The following is a 19284-nucleotide window of genomic DNA, read 5'->3' as shown; positions in this document are numbered from 1 at the left end:
ATATGCAGAAATGAAAGAAAAATCCGGGCACACACGAAAGAAAGGCGCATCAAAATAGAAACTTAAGTGGCTTGGATTTGTTGGAGTACTATCGCGTACTAAATCTAGGTAGCACAACGATACAGAATAGGCACACGCAGCTTTAGCACTTCGTACCTCCCATCTCATCCATCTCATCATCCCCCCTCCCCTTGCCATGACTGACTAGCCTAGGCCAGATCGGTGTATGTGGCTCAGCGCTTAACGCACCATACCATGCTACCAATCCTAGCACACAACGCAACGCAACGCAACGCAGCAGGAATTCCCCATGTGCCCTCTGAAAAACGCACCCCCCAGACTGTCCCCTATGTCCCTGGTGTGATGATACATTGAGACCTGATCACAACCGGTCGTAAAGAATCTCGAGGCGTGAAAACAATTGACGTGTGGTATTCGCGTTCCAGTTGCCCGGCCCCCTAACACCGCGCACCTCTCTAGCTATTTCGTAGAAAATCTTTTTTTAACTGACACTGCTTCCTCCCATCCTAATGTCTCATGCCCTCATGCGGAAACATGAATCGTGAAGTTAAAAGCGCGTCCTTCTGGTGTACAAAATGAAAAATGAAATGCAACGAGGTATGCAACGGAAATATTGAAAACAAAAGGCACCGCGGATGATATAAACCATATGCCAACGATCCTATGGCAAGAGGCGTCTAGAGAAAAGAAAATCGGAAAGCAGAAGGGTAACTGGCGACCCTTAAAAAGCTCTGTCTGGCTGGTGGGTAATTCATGCGCAATACCATTCGCGATGGTATTGTCCCGTGCCATAAACCGTCCGCATTCATGCCTAGTTCCGAGTATAATGTTTCGTTTTGTTTGGTACCAAAACTGTAGCTATAGCCTTTTGAATGCTTAGGATCGGTCCGTATCATGTAGTCGCAAAATGATTGGTAGGCATCGAACTCGGAGATCCGTAGAGGCGCAACTAGGGACATTTCGGATTACAGTTCGCATTCGCTTCTGCGATAATGGTATATCGATTTAAGCTTGTCTGTAGTATTCGTAGTTATGTGTAATACGCCAGAAGAAGTTGTACAAGTAACTTCTCCCTTCTTTCCACGTGTGGTAGATGGCATAGGGTGACCTCTAATAAGAGGTAACAAGGCTGTGGCGTTGTGCCCAAGAATATTGCTTTTCCGCGCCAAAATAAAGGTTGGACCATATTCCAATCCTTATCCTAGTTTAACTTCATTTTTCCTCCTTTACTTTCCCCTGAGATCAGTGTCAGCGGCCCAATAGAAATGTTACAAACACTAATTCCACAACTAGGACCGGTCTTTTGTTGGAAATCAGCGTTACTATGGCTGGAATTGACCACCTGGTACCGGCTGGCTCCAATAAGAATACGAAAGCCTATTGTTGCGGTTGTCGTCAGGGTCTTCGAATATGGGGTTGAAATCAGTATGCATAGTTGTTGACAGTCCTTGGCCCCCCTGTACGTTCATAGGTGCTTGGTGGCCTTGGTATAGCCCCGTTACGTTCTCAAGAGCGTACATATTAGGGTGGCCGGCCTGGCTGTACTGAGGAACGTTAGGCGCGAAGGAGAATTCATGATTTGCATTATTCGTCGGCAATACCATCGATTGCATTGTATTCGATGCTAACATCATGCTCTCGTGACTAGGATCGGGGGGTGTCATCGGCTCGTCTCTTGTATGGGTAGGAAGAGAATACTGCATCCCCTCGTAGACGACATTTTGCATTGGTCCCTGAAGGTTGCTACCGCTGCCGCTTGTTGTGAATATAGGGCCCGGGTTTTGTCGGCCTAGAATCGCCCTCTTGCTTGCTGCCGCCTTCTTCCCGCCCTTGCGGCCGGACATGGCGCGCGCTGAAGCATGGGCGTTCGTCCGCGAGGCGTTTCTGGATTTGGCGCGACGATTAGAAGTACCCTTGCTGCGGTAGCGCGTTGTACTTTGTACGCCATTTACGGCCCATTCCTCTAGAACCCATTGTGATATCTTTTTTGCCTCTCCTGACCCATTTAGAGGGTCATCGGAACTCGCTTTTCGTTCGCGTCTGACAAAAGCCTTTTTTGTTGAAAAGGATTAGTTAGTCACAAATCCAGCCAGTAATTAAAATCTCGTAGAGATTGTCACCAGAAGCAAGATTATACTTATGTAGATACGTGCCCTCATAGTATCATGCGCGGAAATCGGGGTGGAACTTACATGGTTCATGCTGAGATTGTGCCGGATACTATTTTGCCACCCATTGCGTTTATTCCCCTTGTCCGTCTTTTCCTTGTCCGTATTCTCACGAAACCACTGATAGATCTCCTGTAGCGTCATCGCGCGTGTCTGCCGGCTCATGAAAGCCTGATGGATTAGTTGCGCATAAGGGCCATCTGCCTTCTCTGACTCTTGCTCGTTCTCCTCGAGCCCCTGGCCGACATTTTGTGAAGTTTCATCTTGACTATAGGAGCTGTATGATGTGTCTAGTCCATGTTCTGCCTGAGGTGATTCGCTTTGGACTACAGCAGCCGGGTTAGGCTCCTGGTGGCTGCCGTTAATGGATGACACCTCGGGTTGTGTCATAGTACTTGTAGCTAGGTCGACTGAAGCAAAGCTGGTATTATCATACGCGGATGTAGCCATCTGGGGGTGGAGCTGATGCTCATGATGCAACTGGGGGCAGGCTCTGAAGTTATAAGCGGACATATGATCTGATTCCTTAAGGAAAGTCTGGTGGATGTTAATGTGCTGGGCTTCTTGGGGCGACCAGCTCCTTGGACTGGCAACTGAAGAGTGTCCTGAGCAAGACGCAAGGGGCTGAGTACCGCGAGCACCACTCGTAGGTGAACCTTGATAGGAATAATTATCGAACTCTTCTTCACAAGTAGTAGAAGGTGGTGTTGGCCATACACCCTGTGGTGAGGAACTAGCTGAGTGAATCTGGGAGTGCTGGTAGGCCGGAATTGACGTATTGATTGTCATGGGGAATAAAGCGGAAGATGGGGGCTGCGGTTGGGCGTGGTGGCCTACTTCCGCAACCTGTGGAGCCGGAGAGGGAATATAGTAGGAGTCTGCACTGGGAAGATCCGCCGAGTTACCGGTTGATTGTGTTGCGCAGTTTCGTCTTTGATTAGTTGCTGGATTGCAAGACGGTAAGCAGTTGACGGGCAAGCCGTCAGGGAATCTTTGTTGCATTCCGGCGAGTCCAAGACGCTGTCGACTAAGAAAGTCAGACTTGGCTCACGGCGCCGCGATCACCAACGAAACAAGAAACAAACCAAAGTAGGCGTTGTAGGAGAGGCGAATACGGGTCGAACGTAAGTACGCTTTCCAGATGGATTACAGACTTGAGTATAGATGATGTGAGAAGGATAATGAGTAGGAGGTAAGAGAAGGAAACTTGATGCTATGTGAGGAGATGGAAGAGGTACGTAGGTAGATATTTGTTTAAGTGCGTACCTTGGGAGGTATGTAAGTATGCGTATAAGTAAAGTGTAAGGTTGTTGTTAAATTTTCTTGCTATGCAGACGAGTTGAAGGAATGATGTATGGATGCTGTATGGAGGTTGTATGGAGTATGGAACTCAATGCTGTGCAAGATGAATGGGCACTTTGGAAGTCAATGTAGGTACATATGTACGTACTAGATGTAGAGAGATAGAGGTACAGTACATACGTAGAGGTACGTAAATGGGTACGGTACTAGGAAGGAGGGTAGTAGGTCTGGGGTGGGAAATCGTACCCTCTCATCAACATGAGATTAAGAATTATGTATGTTAGGTATTCCTAGGTACTTAATGACGGACCCATATGGATCCTAGTAGCTACCTGGGCTACCTGTACAGATAATCCAGTAATCCAGTAGATCCCAGGCGGTGGCACCTGGCTGGTTACCTAGGACATGTACTCTGGTACCTACATGTATGCAAGTTGGTACTTGCATCCGTAGACGAGATGTAGAGAGGAAGTAGAGATGAATTGGAAAGCCCTAGTCGTCCCTCTAATCTAGGAAAAAGGGGTACGTACCTGCTACTAGCTCGTCGACAAGGAAGGAGGAGAGCTCACAAGACCCTAGTTCAAAGTTGAGCTGGCCAATGCAAAAAAGGATCAGTGACGTGGGTGGGTCCCTAACGGTGTAAACTGCTCTGTCTTCCTGTCAAATGAGCGTTAAATAAATAAAATAAATTTCAGAGTAAAAAGTCTTTGGAGCTAGAACCACCTGGGTAGTTGGGCAAAGATTGAAATAGACCGAAATGGGGCGCCGGTCAAGGCAACTTTGCGCTCCCACAACACCGGGCTATTGTGGCTATTGTAGGCCAGACGATGACAAGGCTATTGAAGATGTTCTGAACTGATCTGTAACCTGCCAACGCACTGGCACTGGCTGCCCTCTTCGCCGGTAAACTCTTCTCCGGATTTCTAGAAATTCCTGATTGATGTTTATTACTATTCCCCCCCCCTTCTTCTCGTCTACATCAGTTACAACTTAGCTTGATCGGAGACTTAAAGAGCTTTGTGGTATGTAAGTGCTGTCTGTATGTATCCTAATTATTTCTCTATATCGTACAATCGTGTATTCGTATATTATATATGCGTATCTAGTATGCGTCAGCACATATGTGTGCGTACTTGTATGCATGTGTGCTTCCTATACATATAACTACATACATTTGCATGCATACAGCGTGTTTATCCCTGTGCAAACGGAATTGTGTTTCGTGTGTCTAATGTAGAGGTCGTCCAGGGCGTGGCTATCGGGGATTTGTTGCGCGTCAGGGGCATTAGCCAGTTAAACAAGCTATGACACATCTATAATAGATATTATCTTAAAGCATTTACTATTCGCAACGACTAACTTAACGAAACAGGGACGAAGTCGGGAATTTAATATTGACTTCGAAATTAGGTAGGAAAAGAAAAGAGAAAAATAACCTTCTAATTAATCGACTTCTAAATAATGGTATTGTGTAGGTGGCAACGCAAGCCGTCATGAAGACACTGTGCGCAGAATAGCAGCGGAATTAGGGCTCTCTTCCCGCGTCCGGATACTTGCATCGTGAGTAAATATTAGTAGATTCGCCAAATAGAACCAATCATTATTTGAATCTCGTTGTCTCCGGCGGGATCGCCTTTGCAGCCTTACTAAAAAGATCCTGAAACTGTCTTGAAGAAGACCCCCCTAGTCATCTCTGCCGCATGCAAGTCATCGCAACGACCCCTTCTAGAATTTCGATCGAAGCTTTAAATTTGCAAGGGTTCCTAGATCGTTCGCTCATAAAAAAACATACAAGAGTGTCTCGGGCTGTAAAGACCATGGATAAGTCGGCAAGGAGGCCTTTAAATTAATTCCTCACTTTCACTTATAATTCACCATGCGTTCACTCTAAATTTAGCAGACAGTGGAACCCTCACGGGGATAAATGTTAACTTCACAGCAGGCCAAAGCTCCGTCTCTTTACCCTTAATATGTCTCTAATAACCCCCCTAAATAGAATTCCTTCTTCTAACCGTAGACCCTTATAACGCAACCAGGCTAGGGAGTTAAGGTAGCTCTCCGTGCATTGTGCTACCGAGACTAAGGTGATTTGCACTTCTCCGATGCATTTCCACGACGCAATGAATATTTGCAAGTTACTTGCCAATGCCATTCCCATATAATACCAAAATATCGTCCCATGATATTAGGTTAGGTGATTGGTACAAACCCATACTGTATTGTATAGTGGCTTAAAGTAGTAGAATCGCTTGCGTTTGCCATTGAGAACCCGTTGACAGATGGTGGCTGGGTTCTTCACTTCCGATAGTAGATCTATGTGACATATCAGTATTTATCACGATCTGGTCAAGTATAAAGGTACGTACCTTCTTAAACTGGAAATGAAGTTGAAGAATTCCCTAGACACAATATATTAGATACGGTCTCTCCTGGGGGTAGTTCAAGAACAGCAGGGGTGGAAATGTGCATGAGCCGAGGAGAAGTAATTCGAAACTCTCGCGCCATGCGATAATGCTAGCCGTGGCTTGAGATAGGCAAATTAGAGGCCGTCAAATAGAATCCGGAAAACCAGCGTTTGCCACCCCTAAAAAGTCCGGCTATCACAGTTCGGTGATTTCCAGACACGTGATATAGAGGCATAGCACTACAAGCCTACCTACTATGTAGGCAAATTAAAAGGAAGTGTGACATAACATACCTTGTCGAAGCTGCTCTTAAACCCGCGATCCTTCTTTGCGCTATAGTCCCATTCCCGATCGACAATGCGGAAGGCAATATCTTCATACGGTGGCCCGGCAATGAAACGAATCAAGCAGGTATCTTCTTCCCCTGCTGGCGCAAAAGATTCGCCTCTCCTCCTTCCGTGCTCACGAATGATCTTGAATGTGGGCGCTTTCGTCTTATCGATGAGATCAGGATAGAATATGTTGAATTTATAACCTTGAACCACTTTTGGAGGCGGGTTATCGTGGTCATAATGCGTCTGATTGTACTTGTTCCACTCGTATCCCATCTGCACTCGGTTGAAATACCGCGGTTTACGAGGCCTGTATTTATCTGCCCACTGCGGTTTTGTACCACTCGGAACTGTCTCTTCAGCTGTGAATATCTCCTCGTTCTCGCTAATCCCTCGAGCAACTTCTCGCTCATACAGAGCCTTGGTAGCTTGAGAGAAGTCTTCGTTTTCGCTCGTCGCGAATCTGGCAGTACCAGGAGGTGGTGCGCTGGTCGGGTTATTGGCCGCCGAGACAAAAGCCGTATTAGGTTTTGACTTCGGAGCAGAAGTCGTCACTATCTCTTTTGATCCAGAATGAGCGATACTCCCAGATGATTGGGATTCAGCGAGCTCTTTTGCCTTTTCAGGATCCTGGTCCCCCAATAACTTTATTCTGCTTTCTCTGATTTCCTCGCAGATGTTCTTAAGCTTAGCTTTCGCTTTGAAAATTTGTAAGCTCTTGAGTAGTTGCTCCCAGTAATCGGTGTCCATGACCTCATCCGAACGCAGCTTGGCCTGTATCTGGCCTTCTAGCTTCTCTAACTGCTCGAGATTCTTAGGACCAAGTATTTTATCCACGTCGGCGCTGACAGAATTGACAACACGCTCCTCAGGACCCATGGGTTTAAGCCGCTGTCTTCTATCGGTGCAAAGCGTCTGCAATGCCTTCCAGTATTCTCGATTCCTTTTATTCGTTTCAAGAGTTAGGTACGGCGTAATGTCAGCATCGAGTTCGTCAAGAGCAGACTCCTTCAGCCCTTCTATAACGGTGCCAGGTGGAGGCACATCGATATCAGCGTCGGCATCTTCGTCGTCGAAGACATCGCGGTCCGTATCGATATATCGTAGATTGAATGCAAGGAGATCGATAGGTTTTGCTCGTCTTTCCCTAACGCGAATATCTGCCTTCTTCTTGGCCTGTTTTAAAACGAACTTGTCCTCATCTGCAACAAATTGTTGAGACTGTTCATCTTGACTAAGCCAATTTTGGGTGGTAGAATTCGTCGGTTTGTTCTGGGTCGGTCGCGATGACTTGGTGATTCTATTATTGAGATCTCGTCTAGGAGATGTAATATCGCGGCGAGGGGGTGACTTACGGCTATAAATCATAGCACGTCGTCCGGGATCCATCCTTCCAAATTTATCGATCTGATCTGTTGGGCAGTACGAGGATTTGTGTAGAATAGAATATGGATGATGGAGTATTTGTTGTACCTTCTTTAATGTTGTAAGACTGCACGCACGCATCAGCATCAACACTTTGGCTGTTCGGTGATGAATCCACAAGTCCCCACCTGGTCCGTTCTTATCTGCTTATCAACCTAGTTATAAGCTTAAACTTACCTACTTACGTAAGACACTATTGACATCAACTTACATAAGCTTTTAAGGTGTATCCGCTGACTCATCCAGGTCCTGCCGGACCGAACCGCCTTTTCTTAAACACTTTGGCAGTGGGGCCGGACAACCGTTTCTTTCAAACGGACCTCGAACCGCCGAGAACACGGAATATCTACCCATGCCGCTCCGAACTATGCCGGGCCTCATCCGCTCACATCCCCTCTTATGCTTCAAAGAGCAAGCTAATGTCATATCGTGAGCTAACACCGGTTTGCCCTAGTAGCATAGAGTCCTCGTTCTTGATCCCAGTCGATATCAGCTAGAGCAGATTGTAAAATCAGCTTTTAGCCTGACCGAAGTCTGGCGAAGGCTCGTTGTCTCAGAGGAACATCATATCATACGGCTTCAAAAGGAAAGAATCCCCTTCTCAGACGGAGACGTGGAGATTGAGGTGGGTCAGCAAGGATGAGGGCATCAGAGAAGGCTCTATTGGGCATACGCTAGACCAGAGAGCTATTACATAGTTCTACTTTTTCAAGATGACTGATGACCGGAGTGCATTGCTAACTACCTAAGTACTGCTACGCAGTAAATCGATTGTATTTGACCTCCCAAGAAGCTAGATCATAAGTAATGAGGGAAAGGGGTTTTCATTTCAAATTACCATCTCATCTTGTAAACCTTTTCGGCCAGCGCGATTCAGAGAGTAGCAGGGTCAATTCCCTGGGCATTGATAACATCCATCCAGACAGTGCAGCCGTCCTTAACATCCGCCCAAGCTTTACCGATTGCCTCAACATGCTCTCCAGACAACTCGACCTGCTTCAGCAATTCCACGTCGCTGAGTATAACTTCAAGCCTATCCGCCATCTTTGTCACGATACTCTCCATCCCCTCTGCGGCGTCAAGCACGTTATTGAAGAGTGGACGAATAGTTCTGAGGCCCTCGTACGACGCGTTCAAGTCCCTCTTTGTGCTCTGAAGAACACCGATGAGTACCTCAATATCCGCCAGCTTCAAGCCATCAATGACGCCCTTGATAGTCTCAGCTGTGGACGTCGCACCCAGGCCTAGGGCCTGCGCGGTGTTAAGCGCGGTGGCCACAGGGGCGAGGAAGCCGAAGCTAGCGAGGTAAGAGGCGGTCGCAAACGCCAGCGCGACAACGTCAGCGATAAGGCTGATAACAAGGTTGCGCTCCTTGTCCTTGAGCTTGTCGATTTTTTGGTCGATCTCTTCCAGCTTCGTCTTGATCTGGTCCAGGTTGGCCTGTACCTGCTCGAGGGCGAAGGCGTAGTCCGCCGATGATACCCGGAACTTATCGGCTGCGGTGCTCGCGGCATTCTGGCCGAGGCGCGCTGACTGCAAGCTGGACGACACGAAGATATCGATGCGCAGCTTCCCATCCTTGACATTCTGAGCGCGCGTCTCCTGGAGCAGCGAGGTGGTGTACAGGCTGTGGACTGCCGGGTACTCATTGGACATCATGTCGACGTACTGGCGCCGCAGACGGCTGAGAACGTCGAGGAGGGAAGACTTCTCGATTTGATCGGCGTCCCAGTATCCCACAATGCTTGAAAGATACGGCGACTGCAAAAGCTTCTCCATTTCGGCGAAGAAGCTCTTCGTCTCGTCTGCCTGGCTCATCATGGTTGTGTCAAGCTTGCCTGGCGCGGTGAGTGCTTCTACTACCCTGGCCTCGATGTCCGATGTGAGGGTAATTAGGGGTCTCCTTTGCACCACTAGAGCCACGGATTGAGACTTTTCTACGTCTCTGGGCGGGCTGGTGTCTATGCCCCTGCTGGCAAGGATGTCAAGGATCTCGTTGCTATCTTTCTGCACCCTTGCCCATTCCACATCAAGGAGCGACTCATACAAAGTAGGATCTTCCATATCTTGTCCTTGAATGGCGCTGAGGAGATTGTACACCACCCCTAGGCAGCTGCTGATCGTCTGCGCCATCCCTATCCAGGTGGTGTTATAACCATCGATGATAGCCCCGCTCCATATGAGGTCCTTGAGCCCGTTGATGGAGTTGTTGATTTCCCGCAGCCGCTTGTTCAGGTCCCTCTGTATTTCGTCTTTTCTTTCCGCTTTGTATGCGAGAACGGCGGTCAAACCATCTAGCAAGACATACCAGGGAACGTCAATGTCCTGCATCTGCTCGTTAGCAGAAGCTGTAGCCGACGCCGCGCTGGCCTCCAAGTAGTTGATATCGCGTTCGAGATCTTTCTGGTAGTTTGTGGCTACGTGGTTCACGTCATTGAAAGCATTGTTAGCCCGGGAAGCATACGTTTGGGCTTTGGTGCAGTTATCAATAGCTGTCTCCAGGAGGGTGTCCTTGAGCTTGTTAATCTCCTTTTTGTCCCCGTCGGCCTTTTTGTAACGGTCCAGGAGACCTTGGATGCCCTGGCACATGTACATGTTCTTATAGAGCATGCCGACCACAACAGGCGCTGCTGTCTTCATGCAGTTCTCAATAACAGTATGGTCGCTGGACCCGACGATCCCAATAATAGTTCCGGTTATGTTGGAAAGAGACGTCCTACGCAGAAGAGAATTATTGAAAAGGGGTGCGGCGTTCCTAATGCCTGGGATATCGTACCAAATGCTGGAAAGTATCCTATCCAGCACTAGGCTGTCTGTCTTTCTCATCACGAGGCTGAACGCGTCTTCCATGAGGTTTTCGTACTCATCGAGTTTGCCATGAGAAAGAGCTTCTTGGGCAGATTCAACGGTGGCGTGGAAGAGAGCGTCCAGATTGTCAACGGTTGGAATGGAAACAGTCTTGGCCAACTTCGAAACGCAAACCACATTATACCCCGTCGTGAATAATATCAATGCCTTTGCGGTCACCCACAAATTCTACCTGGACCAGCTCAAGAAGACTGCCAATGATTGGGCCTCGGCGCCGGATGATGAGAAAAGAGAGCAAGCTATCAAGTCTGGCAAAAGCTTCGTCAGCCATGCCAAGCAGTGGTCAAAGGTCTTGAACACGTCCATCCTGAATACTAAGGATGCTGTCAACATCATGACTGCTCAGCTCCACGACGTCAAGTCTCAGCTCGTAATTCAGTTGCAGCTACTCAAGGATAAGTTGTCGGCTCTACAGAACACGCTTAAGGTCCAAGAAGATGCACTAGATGAGCTCAGAGCTGCATTTTGGGGCTCGCTGGCAGCGACGTTATTCGGTACGTATAAGCTTGTCTCTCATCGGACTAGCTCCTAACGACTACCAACTCCCTTCCTATCGTGTCTCTTAGCTTACCTTTAATATGTTAGGGTTGGTTGTCCTTGTGATGCTATTCGCCACTGGAGTCGGCAGTGTCTTAGCCATTGCCGGTGCCGGCTTCCTTTTCATCGGAGGTCTCGTCACCATGTTAGCCTTGTCCATCAAGGTAACGGAGCTAGCCAGGCAGGTATCTCAGACGAAATCGCAGATTGATGTCACCAACACAGCCATTTCGCAACTTTCTTCGGTGGTCGCGAACTTTACAGAGCTAGATAGCCTATATGGCGTTCTAAACATGTTCTGGGGGAGGATGGGCGACCAAGCTAACACCCTAGGCACCATGGATGATGTAACAGCTATGATGCTGTGCTCGGAAATCCTCGAGGACACTTCTTCCATCGATGCTGCGCTGAGCGTCACCGCTGAGATTTCCGGGGCTGCTCTCACCTACCTGGATGTCTTGAACAAGCAAGGCATTGATATTCCTGATGAGCTGACAGTCGCAAAGTCGCACTACCGGACGATGTACCTACCTTGCCTTCAGCGTGCGGGTCAAAACTTGGAGACTCAACAGCACGCCTGGCGACGCAACGCCGAGACGGGTGACACCGTCCTGAAGAACCCACTTGGACCACTGTACTGTAGGTTCCGAACCGTCCGATGGAGGGTCCTGGAGGTATCTCTTGTACAGGTAGCCGTCGGATCGCACGGTGACAGGTCCAAGATCCGTTGCCGTGAACTCGGATGTGGATTCAATGAGCGTCTGATCTGCTATGGTATACGTGCCCGCTTCGAAGTCGACCTTCAAACTCCAAGTGTTGCTCTGGTCGTCGAGAGCCACGACGCTGTTGTTCCAGTAAGCCATCCGAGACCACGTTGGCGGCGCATTCGGAGCGCTTCCTTTCTTCGAATACGAAATGGCATTCCATGTGTTGGACGGATAGATATCATCCTTAGCTAGATACTGAATAGAGTTGTCCCGATTAAGGATCAAGAGGTTGAAACCGATTTCGGTCCTGTCGGCGGAAAGCACAGCAAAGGGAATCACGTCTCGAAGATTATCCGCGGGGAATGCACTGTCACCAATACTCTCCCAATCATCCAAAAACATCTTGGGCCAGTTACCAACCGACTCCTTAAGGATAGGGTCATCGGGTGATCGATGTCTCTTCCGCCAAACCGCCTTTCCCACCGAAAGACAGAAGTCACCTTTGTAGGGAAAGAAGTGGATGTTAGACTCGGCCGACACTTTGGCATCGGTAGGGAAGGCGCTAAAGAATGTCCAGACATCCTTGGTTCCAGACTTTGCCAAAGGATCTGGCTGGGTTTCCAGATACATGATCTGGTTATTCTTCAAACCAATGACAGGGACAGTGTTTAGCGTAGCAGAGAACTGGTCTAAGTATGGCTTGGTCTGGCGATTCAATTTAGTCAGCAGAAATTAGCCGCCAAGGTGGTAGGTCTCAACTCACCAAGACGGCGTCGAAGTTATCGACAATGGGCTCGATAGAGATAGCCATATCATTCAGACTCTGAACCTGACTACCAAGGCCACTTTTCTTATCAGCAGACATAGTGGTGATCAACGCCTGCGCATTGGGTGGAAGCCCGGCACTTCGAAGGGTAACTTCGTTGGAAGCTCTAAGGGCTGGAGGTTCTCGCAATGCTTTAAGGGTACGGTTGAACCCCAAAAAGGATCCGGAGGGATCACGTTTGATTCTCGATTTAGGTCCATTCGGACTTGGGATAGAGCGTAGCTTAGCTAAGGTGCTATCAACCAGAGAAACCGTACTGTTGACGGCATTCTTGGCCTCCGCAGCTTCTTTCGAGTTGGTGACCTTGTTATCCGTAGCCTTGATCTCAGAATGAATGAAATTCCTCAGAGTCTGCCGTAGCAAGGGCATATCCGATAGACTCCATTATGTTGGAAGATGGAGGGTAAAAGACTGGGTCTTGCAGTAAAAGTAAGAGAACTAATAAAGCAATAGATATTTAGAAAGTCGGTAGTGTCCCTGAGTTTCTTTTGTCTTTGGCTCGAGGGTTAGGGAGACCTCCAGGGGCTTTATAGAGAAACTACGTCTTCTAGAGTGCAAGACTTTGCGAGTAACTCACCAAGTAGTACCTTCTAAGTTCGCCGTAGGCTATTAGCGTCAATGTCTGGCCAATGTTAGCGGTCTACCACATCACGACGACCATACCAGATGCCAGATGCAAAATATGGACCACCTTGAGGCCTATATGATACAGTCATCATGTAGCGCGATGAACCTTTGCTGGGACCCAAGGAGGCCGAAATGCATGCAAGAGTAGAGCGAGAAACCGGTCTGCAGGCGCTAATCTCGACCGAATACCGGCAGAACTCTTATAAAGTACAGCGATCGTCTCCCCCTATACATCCAGCCGCTCATGGCGTAGCCCCTACACCCCACGTATAGACCAAACATGCCTTTGGGAGTCATGGTTGACTTCAAAGTGAATTCCCTCTCGTTCTGATTAGGTATATAAGATGTAGCTTCAAAATATGCTATGCTTCAGCCATCAGACCTAACATAGTCCAGGAGTCAAGTCTAGGTAGGTCAGACTTGCATTGCATACCGTCTCGAAAAATAACGTTGATCAACCCTATATGAACACGGCACAACTATTCTGTGCGTATTAGCTAGGGAGCCCAATAGGAAAAGTTGTCTCATATCCTAGGTGTTAAGGAACGCAATCTAGACCCTTCTTAGATTATATTGAAGAACATCAATAGCCTAATTATATTGTGACGTAGCCGAAGTGTACCGAGTAAGACGTCAAAGGAGGCAGTATTGATGAAATTACTGATGATCTGATTGATTGTCTTGAGATCGTGAGAAGAAGGTAATTGCGAGAAAAGAAAAAGTTTAGGTCACTTGACATGGATAGACTACCTATCTGACAGTTTTCGGTACCTATTCGTATCACTGGGATCTCTAGAAGACTACCAGACTCCATGAGTTGTAGGCAACAAACTCTAAGCCCTCTTACACCAATACGATATTAAAATGACATCCTGTTCTTATTCCTCCTCATAAAATATTACGTCGCGGTAGCCTAGGTAAGTCATAAATAAGAGCGCGACGATGCGGAGAATTCGCATCTATCTTTTGTCAGTATAGTAACATAATAGGGGGGACTTTTCGAGTCTTACGAAATATTCCTTATACTCCACTGTTCTTCTCGGCTCCTCTCGGGGCTCTTCCCGGGGCGCTTCGCGGGGCTCCTCCTCATCCTGCGTACTTGGCAAGGCTTTCTTAGCATTCCTCTGGTTGGCCTGTACAAGCTGGATGTGGTCATTCTGTAGGAGTTCAAGGCGCACTTGAAGCAGTGACGCAACTCGCACCGACTCTTCCATCTGCCCTTTTATAGCGACAATGTGCTTGTTCACTGCTCCCATATGATCACTGACGATATCGAGATTTTTGTCCTGCATATAGGAGCGAATGTTCTCCAGCTGTTCGCAGTGGGCCTCTAGACACTTCTGAGTGGAGGCGATGAACTTTACGAGGACTTCGATGCTTTCTATCCCGTCGCCATTAGAAAATCGGACACGACGGCTCCTGCGATGGTAGCGGCGCATTCGGTCTTGTACGTCTGCTAGCGTCGCCTAAAAATTGCGAAATCCCATTAGCAAATGAAAATACTTATAAAAAAGTTACTAGAATATGAGATCTTAAGCTGGCCGCTGTAAAATGTGGACGTATATATACTTACACTAATTGAAGCGATGCTATCGAGTTCTACATTGTTGCCGTTAGGCAGGGTAGAGGGATGCCCCGACATTCCCTAGCAACGAGATTAGTTAAACTAGACGCCCTTTAGAAGTGTATATTACAAGCCAACTTACAATTTTCTTTGTCTTGGAAGACATATTATCTTAGATCCAGCCAGTGGGTGGTACCCAGGCTTGCAACAGTGGGTGGGAAGTTCTTCTTATTGTCCAACTTTAGAAGTTTTTCTTTTCTGTTTATTATGTTAAGTAAATTTTAGGTATCTATTTTTAAAACGAAAGAAGAAGAAAATTAAGATATAACTAGTTAGACGTACGTAGGAGGTACTCTTTGAATACCCTCAGGCAGTGAAAAACATTTCTTCATAGTGGCACCTGCAAGATGGTGTGTTGTCTTGAGGCCTGTGCTTCTTGGGTTCGTGAGTTGTAAACCTATGAGTTTCTACGTACCTAAGGAAAGTTGACAGGTGGATACGTACCTGATGGTCGTGCTTTCACTTGCCATTGTTGACCTTTTACGTGTTAGGTAACTTCAAAGTCACGTAGTCGTGACAACGGTAACCCTCTTTAAGTTTTACATCATTGCTAGGACAACTCTCTATGACTCAGTGACATCATTTCCGTGGGGATACTTACCATATCCACTCCTTCTTTCGAATTCTCCCTTGTTTGTATACCTTAGGTAATCTTTGTAGATCATATAAAGGGGTTTTTAGACGCCCTAGCACCCAAGGTTTACGCATATACTCAAATTTCGGGTTAGGACATTTGAAGCTTGAAAATTGTATTAAGTAAATAGAAGATATTATTTAAGATTTTATAGGCAGCATACCGTTACGATACGATGATATATTAATAAATATTGACATAATTCGCGAACTACTAAGACAAATCACTATATCCGTTGCCATACCACCATCAGCGCGTAAAGCTAGGACATATTACATAACTAAGAAAACATGTGGTAGCATGTTATTGGTGAAAGGCCTCAATTATTGAAAACTATCTTATTGTCATCAGCCTCATCCTTTGGATATACACCCAGTAACAGACCCCTGGTTGTGTAAATTAAAAAATTCTCCAGAGCAGAGCATAAGGCGAAGTGAAGAGGAGGAACAGGAGGATGACGGGAACCATAACGACCATGACTGTCACAAATTGTTCCTAAGATTAATTAGTTTATATCCTTGTAATAATCGTCATCTTTACTCACGTCTCTAGCAGGGCGTAGGATGATCTCGGGGCTCTCGTAACCCTTTCCTGGGTTAAGATTGAAGCAGGTCGAGTCGTCCTGCACAATCCGACGAACCTCTTGGCATTCTTCAATGATCTCCTTCAGTTTCATACCAATTTCCACAATAGTAGTGAAAGAGCCATCCTTCAGTTGGTGATTTAGGTGGTCCGTAACTTCCTTGAGGCTTTGGTCAAGACGCTCAATGGCACGACGGTTTGCATACTGGTGCGAAGCGTATTCCTCTTCCTATAGGTTCGAATATCGATTAGCAACGAATCCGCTGAGTATGTCCAGCCTGAAATATCAAAGTGCACTTGACGCTGATAGGGGTGGGATGTTACGGTATAGAGTGTAAATGAGTTGAATGCGGACTTACTGTAAGAAGTGGAGGGCCAGAGACCTGGGTATAGTCCTTATCGCCAAAGCGATAGTAACGAGATTTCAAGGAAGACATCTAATTGTATGATTAAGTTAATAAAGTATGTAAAAGAGTAAACTCAAAGGAGGGTGGGGGTATTACTTACCTTGAGTCAGTCTGCTCAGCAGAGTAGGCCTTTGCAGGAAGATATCGACTGAAGAAGGCTGGAACTATTAGAAGTCAGATCAGGTATGGCGAGGGACAAGAAGTGTAGAGGAATATAAAGTGAAGTGTGCATAACGAGAAGAAAAACTGTAGATAGGATCTGAGGTATGAATCGTTGATGAGAAGGATTTTAAGGGATGGAGTAATGGGAATGTTGACATCTAATGTTGACGCGCGGTTTGTTGGCAGGGAAATGAGAAGACTTACGATGCGTAATGTAGATATGAATGGGGAAGAGTTTTCTGATATTTGAGATACCCAGAAGACTCGAAGATGCTTGGAGGGAAATCCTTATGTGGTCTCGAAGAGATGCAGGGATGTTAAAAAGTAAGGAATTCATATGACCTCGAACTGGACTTGGATTTTAAAATCGAAGTACGAATCAGGGTACGGATGGAGGTACAAAAAACCTGAGTCACTGACATTGGCACCGCGTGTAGGATTAATCCAGGGAGGTCTGTGACCAGGCAGGCGGGAATAAACGGCCTGTAGTACGTAACCTTGCGTCCCTTTTATTCCTTGGACCGTACCTTGGGCAGCTGGTCAGTTGGACAATGACTTATATACCTCGAAGAACGCTCTCAACTAGCAACCACTGTCCGAGAGTTGGTGCAAAGCCAGTAGTTTCACTCTTTGGATATATTAGCCTCGAAATATGCAGTAAACGTTAAGCATCAATGGGCACGTCACAGTCCGACTTTAGTATCTAATTTATTCATGAGGTTGAATATCCTTGTTTATTTTATAGTATTCAACTACCGATTAGTTGAACCATCCTTTCGGTAGTCATTCATGAGCCCATGTAGATCCTTTTAACCCTATTTATCTAGCGTAATGAAGAATATAATTGTAGGCCAATAATTGAAACAACATATACTACGAAGGTTGATGTATCTATATTCATCTACCGTATTTTACTCCCCGGTTTATACAACTTAGCAAGCCACGTCAATTAGGAATAGGACGGTGAAAAGGGCATAGTGAACTTTACCCATTCTGAAACAATTAGATAATAGATTGTTCTCATTGTTCATTGTCTGATACACTAAATGAATTGAGTACAAAACATACTCTTCATGTATTCCCGGAGGCTTTTGTCCTAATTGTTTATATCCCATTAACGACCCCTTTATCCGGATAGAATGTATATCGGAGTGACAGAACTATATCTATACATCAACGGCATTTTCTAATGTTTACCTACAGACAGTTGCAGCATATACTAATAGTACGTCGAACCATACACCATCGCTTCTGATAGTGGTGTAGGATACCTACTTGTATAAGAGCCTACCTTTAAGATAAAGGCGTTATTTCTATCCTCTATTACCTGCCTAAGTAGGAATATAATGAAGTTAAAACAAAGACCCACGAAATAGTCAAAGTCGCTGAAGGTAATAAGCGATTATTGGTACACTTATACGGAGAAATACTAAACGGCATTTACCTACTAATAACAATATAGGAAATAAGCCTAACTCAACTTCAACAGAAACTCGCCATGGGACCGAGTAGCAGCGTAAGACAGCCCGAGAACTCAGGGGGCAGCACCGGAAAATTGCGCAGTAGATGTCTCATTTGGCTGTGCGACATTGCTGGTTGTAGACGCGAGGCTGTTCGGGGTAGTGTATATTGTGGTAGACACAGACAAGCTTACCTAGATCGGCAGCGAGGAAAACCACAACATCCCAAGAGGGACAAGGTACGTATCCCACATTTCTATCCCCTAATCCTTAGTTCGTATCATTGAACGGTTGAGAATATATTTCCTTCAACAAGCCTAGACCCCCTCTTCCGCACGTACAAAATATTCGCTAACTTTTATCAGTGTTCGACTTGTGGAGACGAACTACCATCTCGCTATAGATTCAAAGAGTGCGAGAAGTGTGCGGGAAAACAGGGATTAGGGCGGGAGCGGGCGACTCAAGAAGTCCCGACGTTCCATCAAACGACTGATCAGAAGCAAGCAAGAACTGATATCCTAGCCGAAGAGGCCCCAAGGCAAGCCAGCCAACGGAACACCAATGCTGATGTTTGGCCAGTTACGAACGAGATAATCGACCTTACCCAGAGCCCGATATCTGAGTATCATGGGAATAGCGACACCTACAGCTACCTCAGCCCCGGATTTAAATATCAAGGGGGCGAATTCAAATACAAAAAGTACGAGAATATTTCCCTCGACCCTGTATTTCAATTTCCTCTAAGTAATTCCAGAGACGAGCCAATGGAAAACACCCCTTCATTCGGATTCAACAGACTTAACATTTGGAACACCACCCCCGCACCTCGACATCAGAAGAGCCGAAGAACAATGGCCAATCTCATTGCTGATTTCAAAGCCCGTAACCCTAACGACACTATCCCCGTATCCGAATCTCATGGGAAACAGAGTACAGTTGCCAGCCCTGTACCTAATATACATCAACATCAACATCATGACTACGCCAATAACTCCGCCCTCATGAAGATGTCGTTATCATTTATCTGCAATTAGATCGGATTCCTACCGATGAGATATAGTCAGATGTGGTGATGAGTACCTCAGGTAGGTAAATAAAATGGGATTGGCTATGATCTACACTACTAAACATAGATGCATGTGACTGCGTATATATACTTCGTAAACGTAAAGTAATAAGAAATGTAGGATGTTTCGA

At 46.5% G+C, this 19284-nt stretch overlaps 7 protein-coding genes across 7 annotated transcripts; 2 read left to right on the top strand and 5 right to left on the bottom strand.

Annotated features, from left to right (window-relative positions):
- Nucleotides 1-1343: 1343 nt before the first annotated feature.
- Nucleotides 1344-3191, bottom strand: F4817DRAFT_367631 (uncharacterized protein; the record flags this gene model as incomplete). The annotated part of the gene is made up of 3 exons (XM_049307152.1): nucleotides 1344-2072; nucleotides 2214-2583; nucleotides 2701-3191. The coding sequence occupies 3 exons, from the start codon at nucleotides 3189-3191 to the stop codon at nucleotides 1344-1346; spliced, it is 1590 nt and encodes a 529-aa protein (XP_049156209.1).
- Nucleotides 3192-5243: 2052 nt separating this feature from the next.
- Nucleotides 5244-7772, bottom strand: F4817DRAFT_346663 (mid region of cactin-domain-containing protein). Its single transcript, XM_049304442.1, has 3 exons — nucleotides 6190-7772; nucleotides 5858-6015; nucleotides 5244-5804 (listed from the first exon to the last, which is right to left on the bottom strand). The coding sequence occupies exons 1-2, from the start codon at nucleotides 7738-7740 to the stop codon at nucleotides 5932-5934; spliced, it is 1635 nt and encodes a 544-aa protein (XP_049156208.1). The 5' UTR covers nucleotides 7741-7772; the 3' UTR covers nucleotides 5244-5804; nucleotides 5858-5931.
- A 566-nt stretch (nucleotides 7773-8338) lies between these two features.
- On the bottom strand, nucleotides 8339-10700 carry F4817DRAFT_218658 (uncharacterized protein). Its single transcript, XM_049298786.1, has one exon. The coding sequence runs from the start codon at nucleotides 10501-10503 to the stop codon at nucleotides 8527-8529; it is 1977 nt and encodes a 658-aa protein (XP_049156207.1). The 5' UTR covers nucleotides 10504-10700; the 3' UTR covers nucleotides 8339-8526.
- On the top strand, nucleotides 10068-12059 carry F4817DRAFT_218669 (uncharacterized protein). The gene is made up of 2 exons (XM_049298787.1): nucleotides 10068-11015; nucleotides 11107-12059. The coding sequence occupies exons 1-2, from the start codon at nucleotides 10601-10603 to the stop codon at nucleotides 12015-12017; spliced, it is 1326 nt and encodes a 441-aa protein (XP_049156206.1). The 5' UTR covers nucleotides 10068-10600; the 3' UTR covers nucleotides 12018-12059.
- A 2037-nt stretch (nucleotides 12060-14096) lies between these two features.
- On the bottom strand, nucleotides 14097-14948 carry F4817DRAFT_318785 (uncharacterized protein; the record flags this gene model as incomplete). Its single annotated transcript, XM_049300961.1, has 4 exons — nucleotides 14097-14177; nucleotides 14229-14684; nucleotides 14792-14863; nucleotides 14925-14948. 4 exons carry the CDS (start codon nucleotides 14946-14948, stop codon nucleotides 14097-14099), a joined length of 633 nt encoding a protein of 210 aa, XP_049156205.1.
- A 927-nt stretch (nucleotides 14949-15875) lies between these two features.
- Nucleotides 15876-16495, bottom strand: F4817DRAFT_318784 (uncharacterized protein; the record flags this gene model as incomplete). Its single annotated transcript, XM_049300960.1, has 3 exons — nucleotides 15876-15971; nucleotides 16021-16287; nucleotides 16418-16495. 3 exons carry the CDS (start codon nucleotides 16493-16495, stop codon nucleotides 15876-15878), a joined length of 441 nt encoding a protein of 146 aa, XP_049156204.1.
- A 1630-nt stretch (nucleotides 16496-18125) lies between these two features.
- Nucleotides 18126-19243, top strand: F4817DRAFT_367626 (uncharacterized protein; the record flags this gene model as incomplete). The annotated part of the gene is made up of 2 exons (XM_049307151.1): nucleotides 18126-18326; nucleotides 18453-19243. 2 exons carry the CDS (start codon nucleotides 18126-18128, stop codon nucleotides 19119-19121), a joined length of 870 nt encoding a protein of 289 aa, XP_049156203.1. The 3' UTR covers nucleotides 19122-19243.
- Between the last annotated feature and the right edge of the window lie 41 nt (nucleotides 19244-19284).

The sequence above is a fragment of the Daldinia loculata genome, assembly GCF_022478755.1.
Source record: "Daldinia loculata strain CBS 113971 unplaced genomic scaffold F4817scaffold_50, whole genome shotgun sequence".
Classification (NCBI taxonomy): domain Eukaryota; kingdom Fungi; phylum Ascomycota; class Sordariomycetes; order Xylariales; family Hypoxylaceae; genus Daldinia; species Daldinia loculata.
The sequence above is the reverse complement of the archived record's forward strand: the minus strand, read 5'-3'. Positions and strand labels throughout refer to the sequence as shown.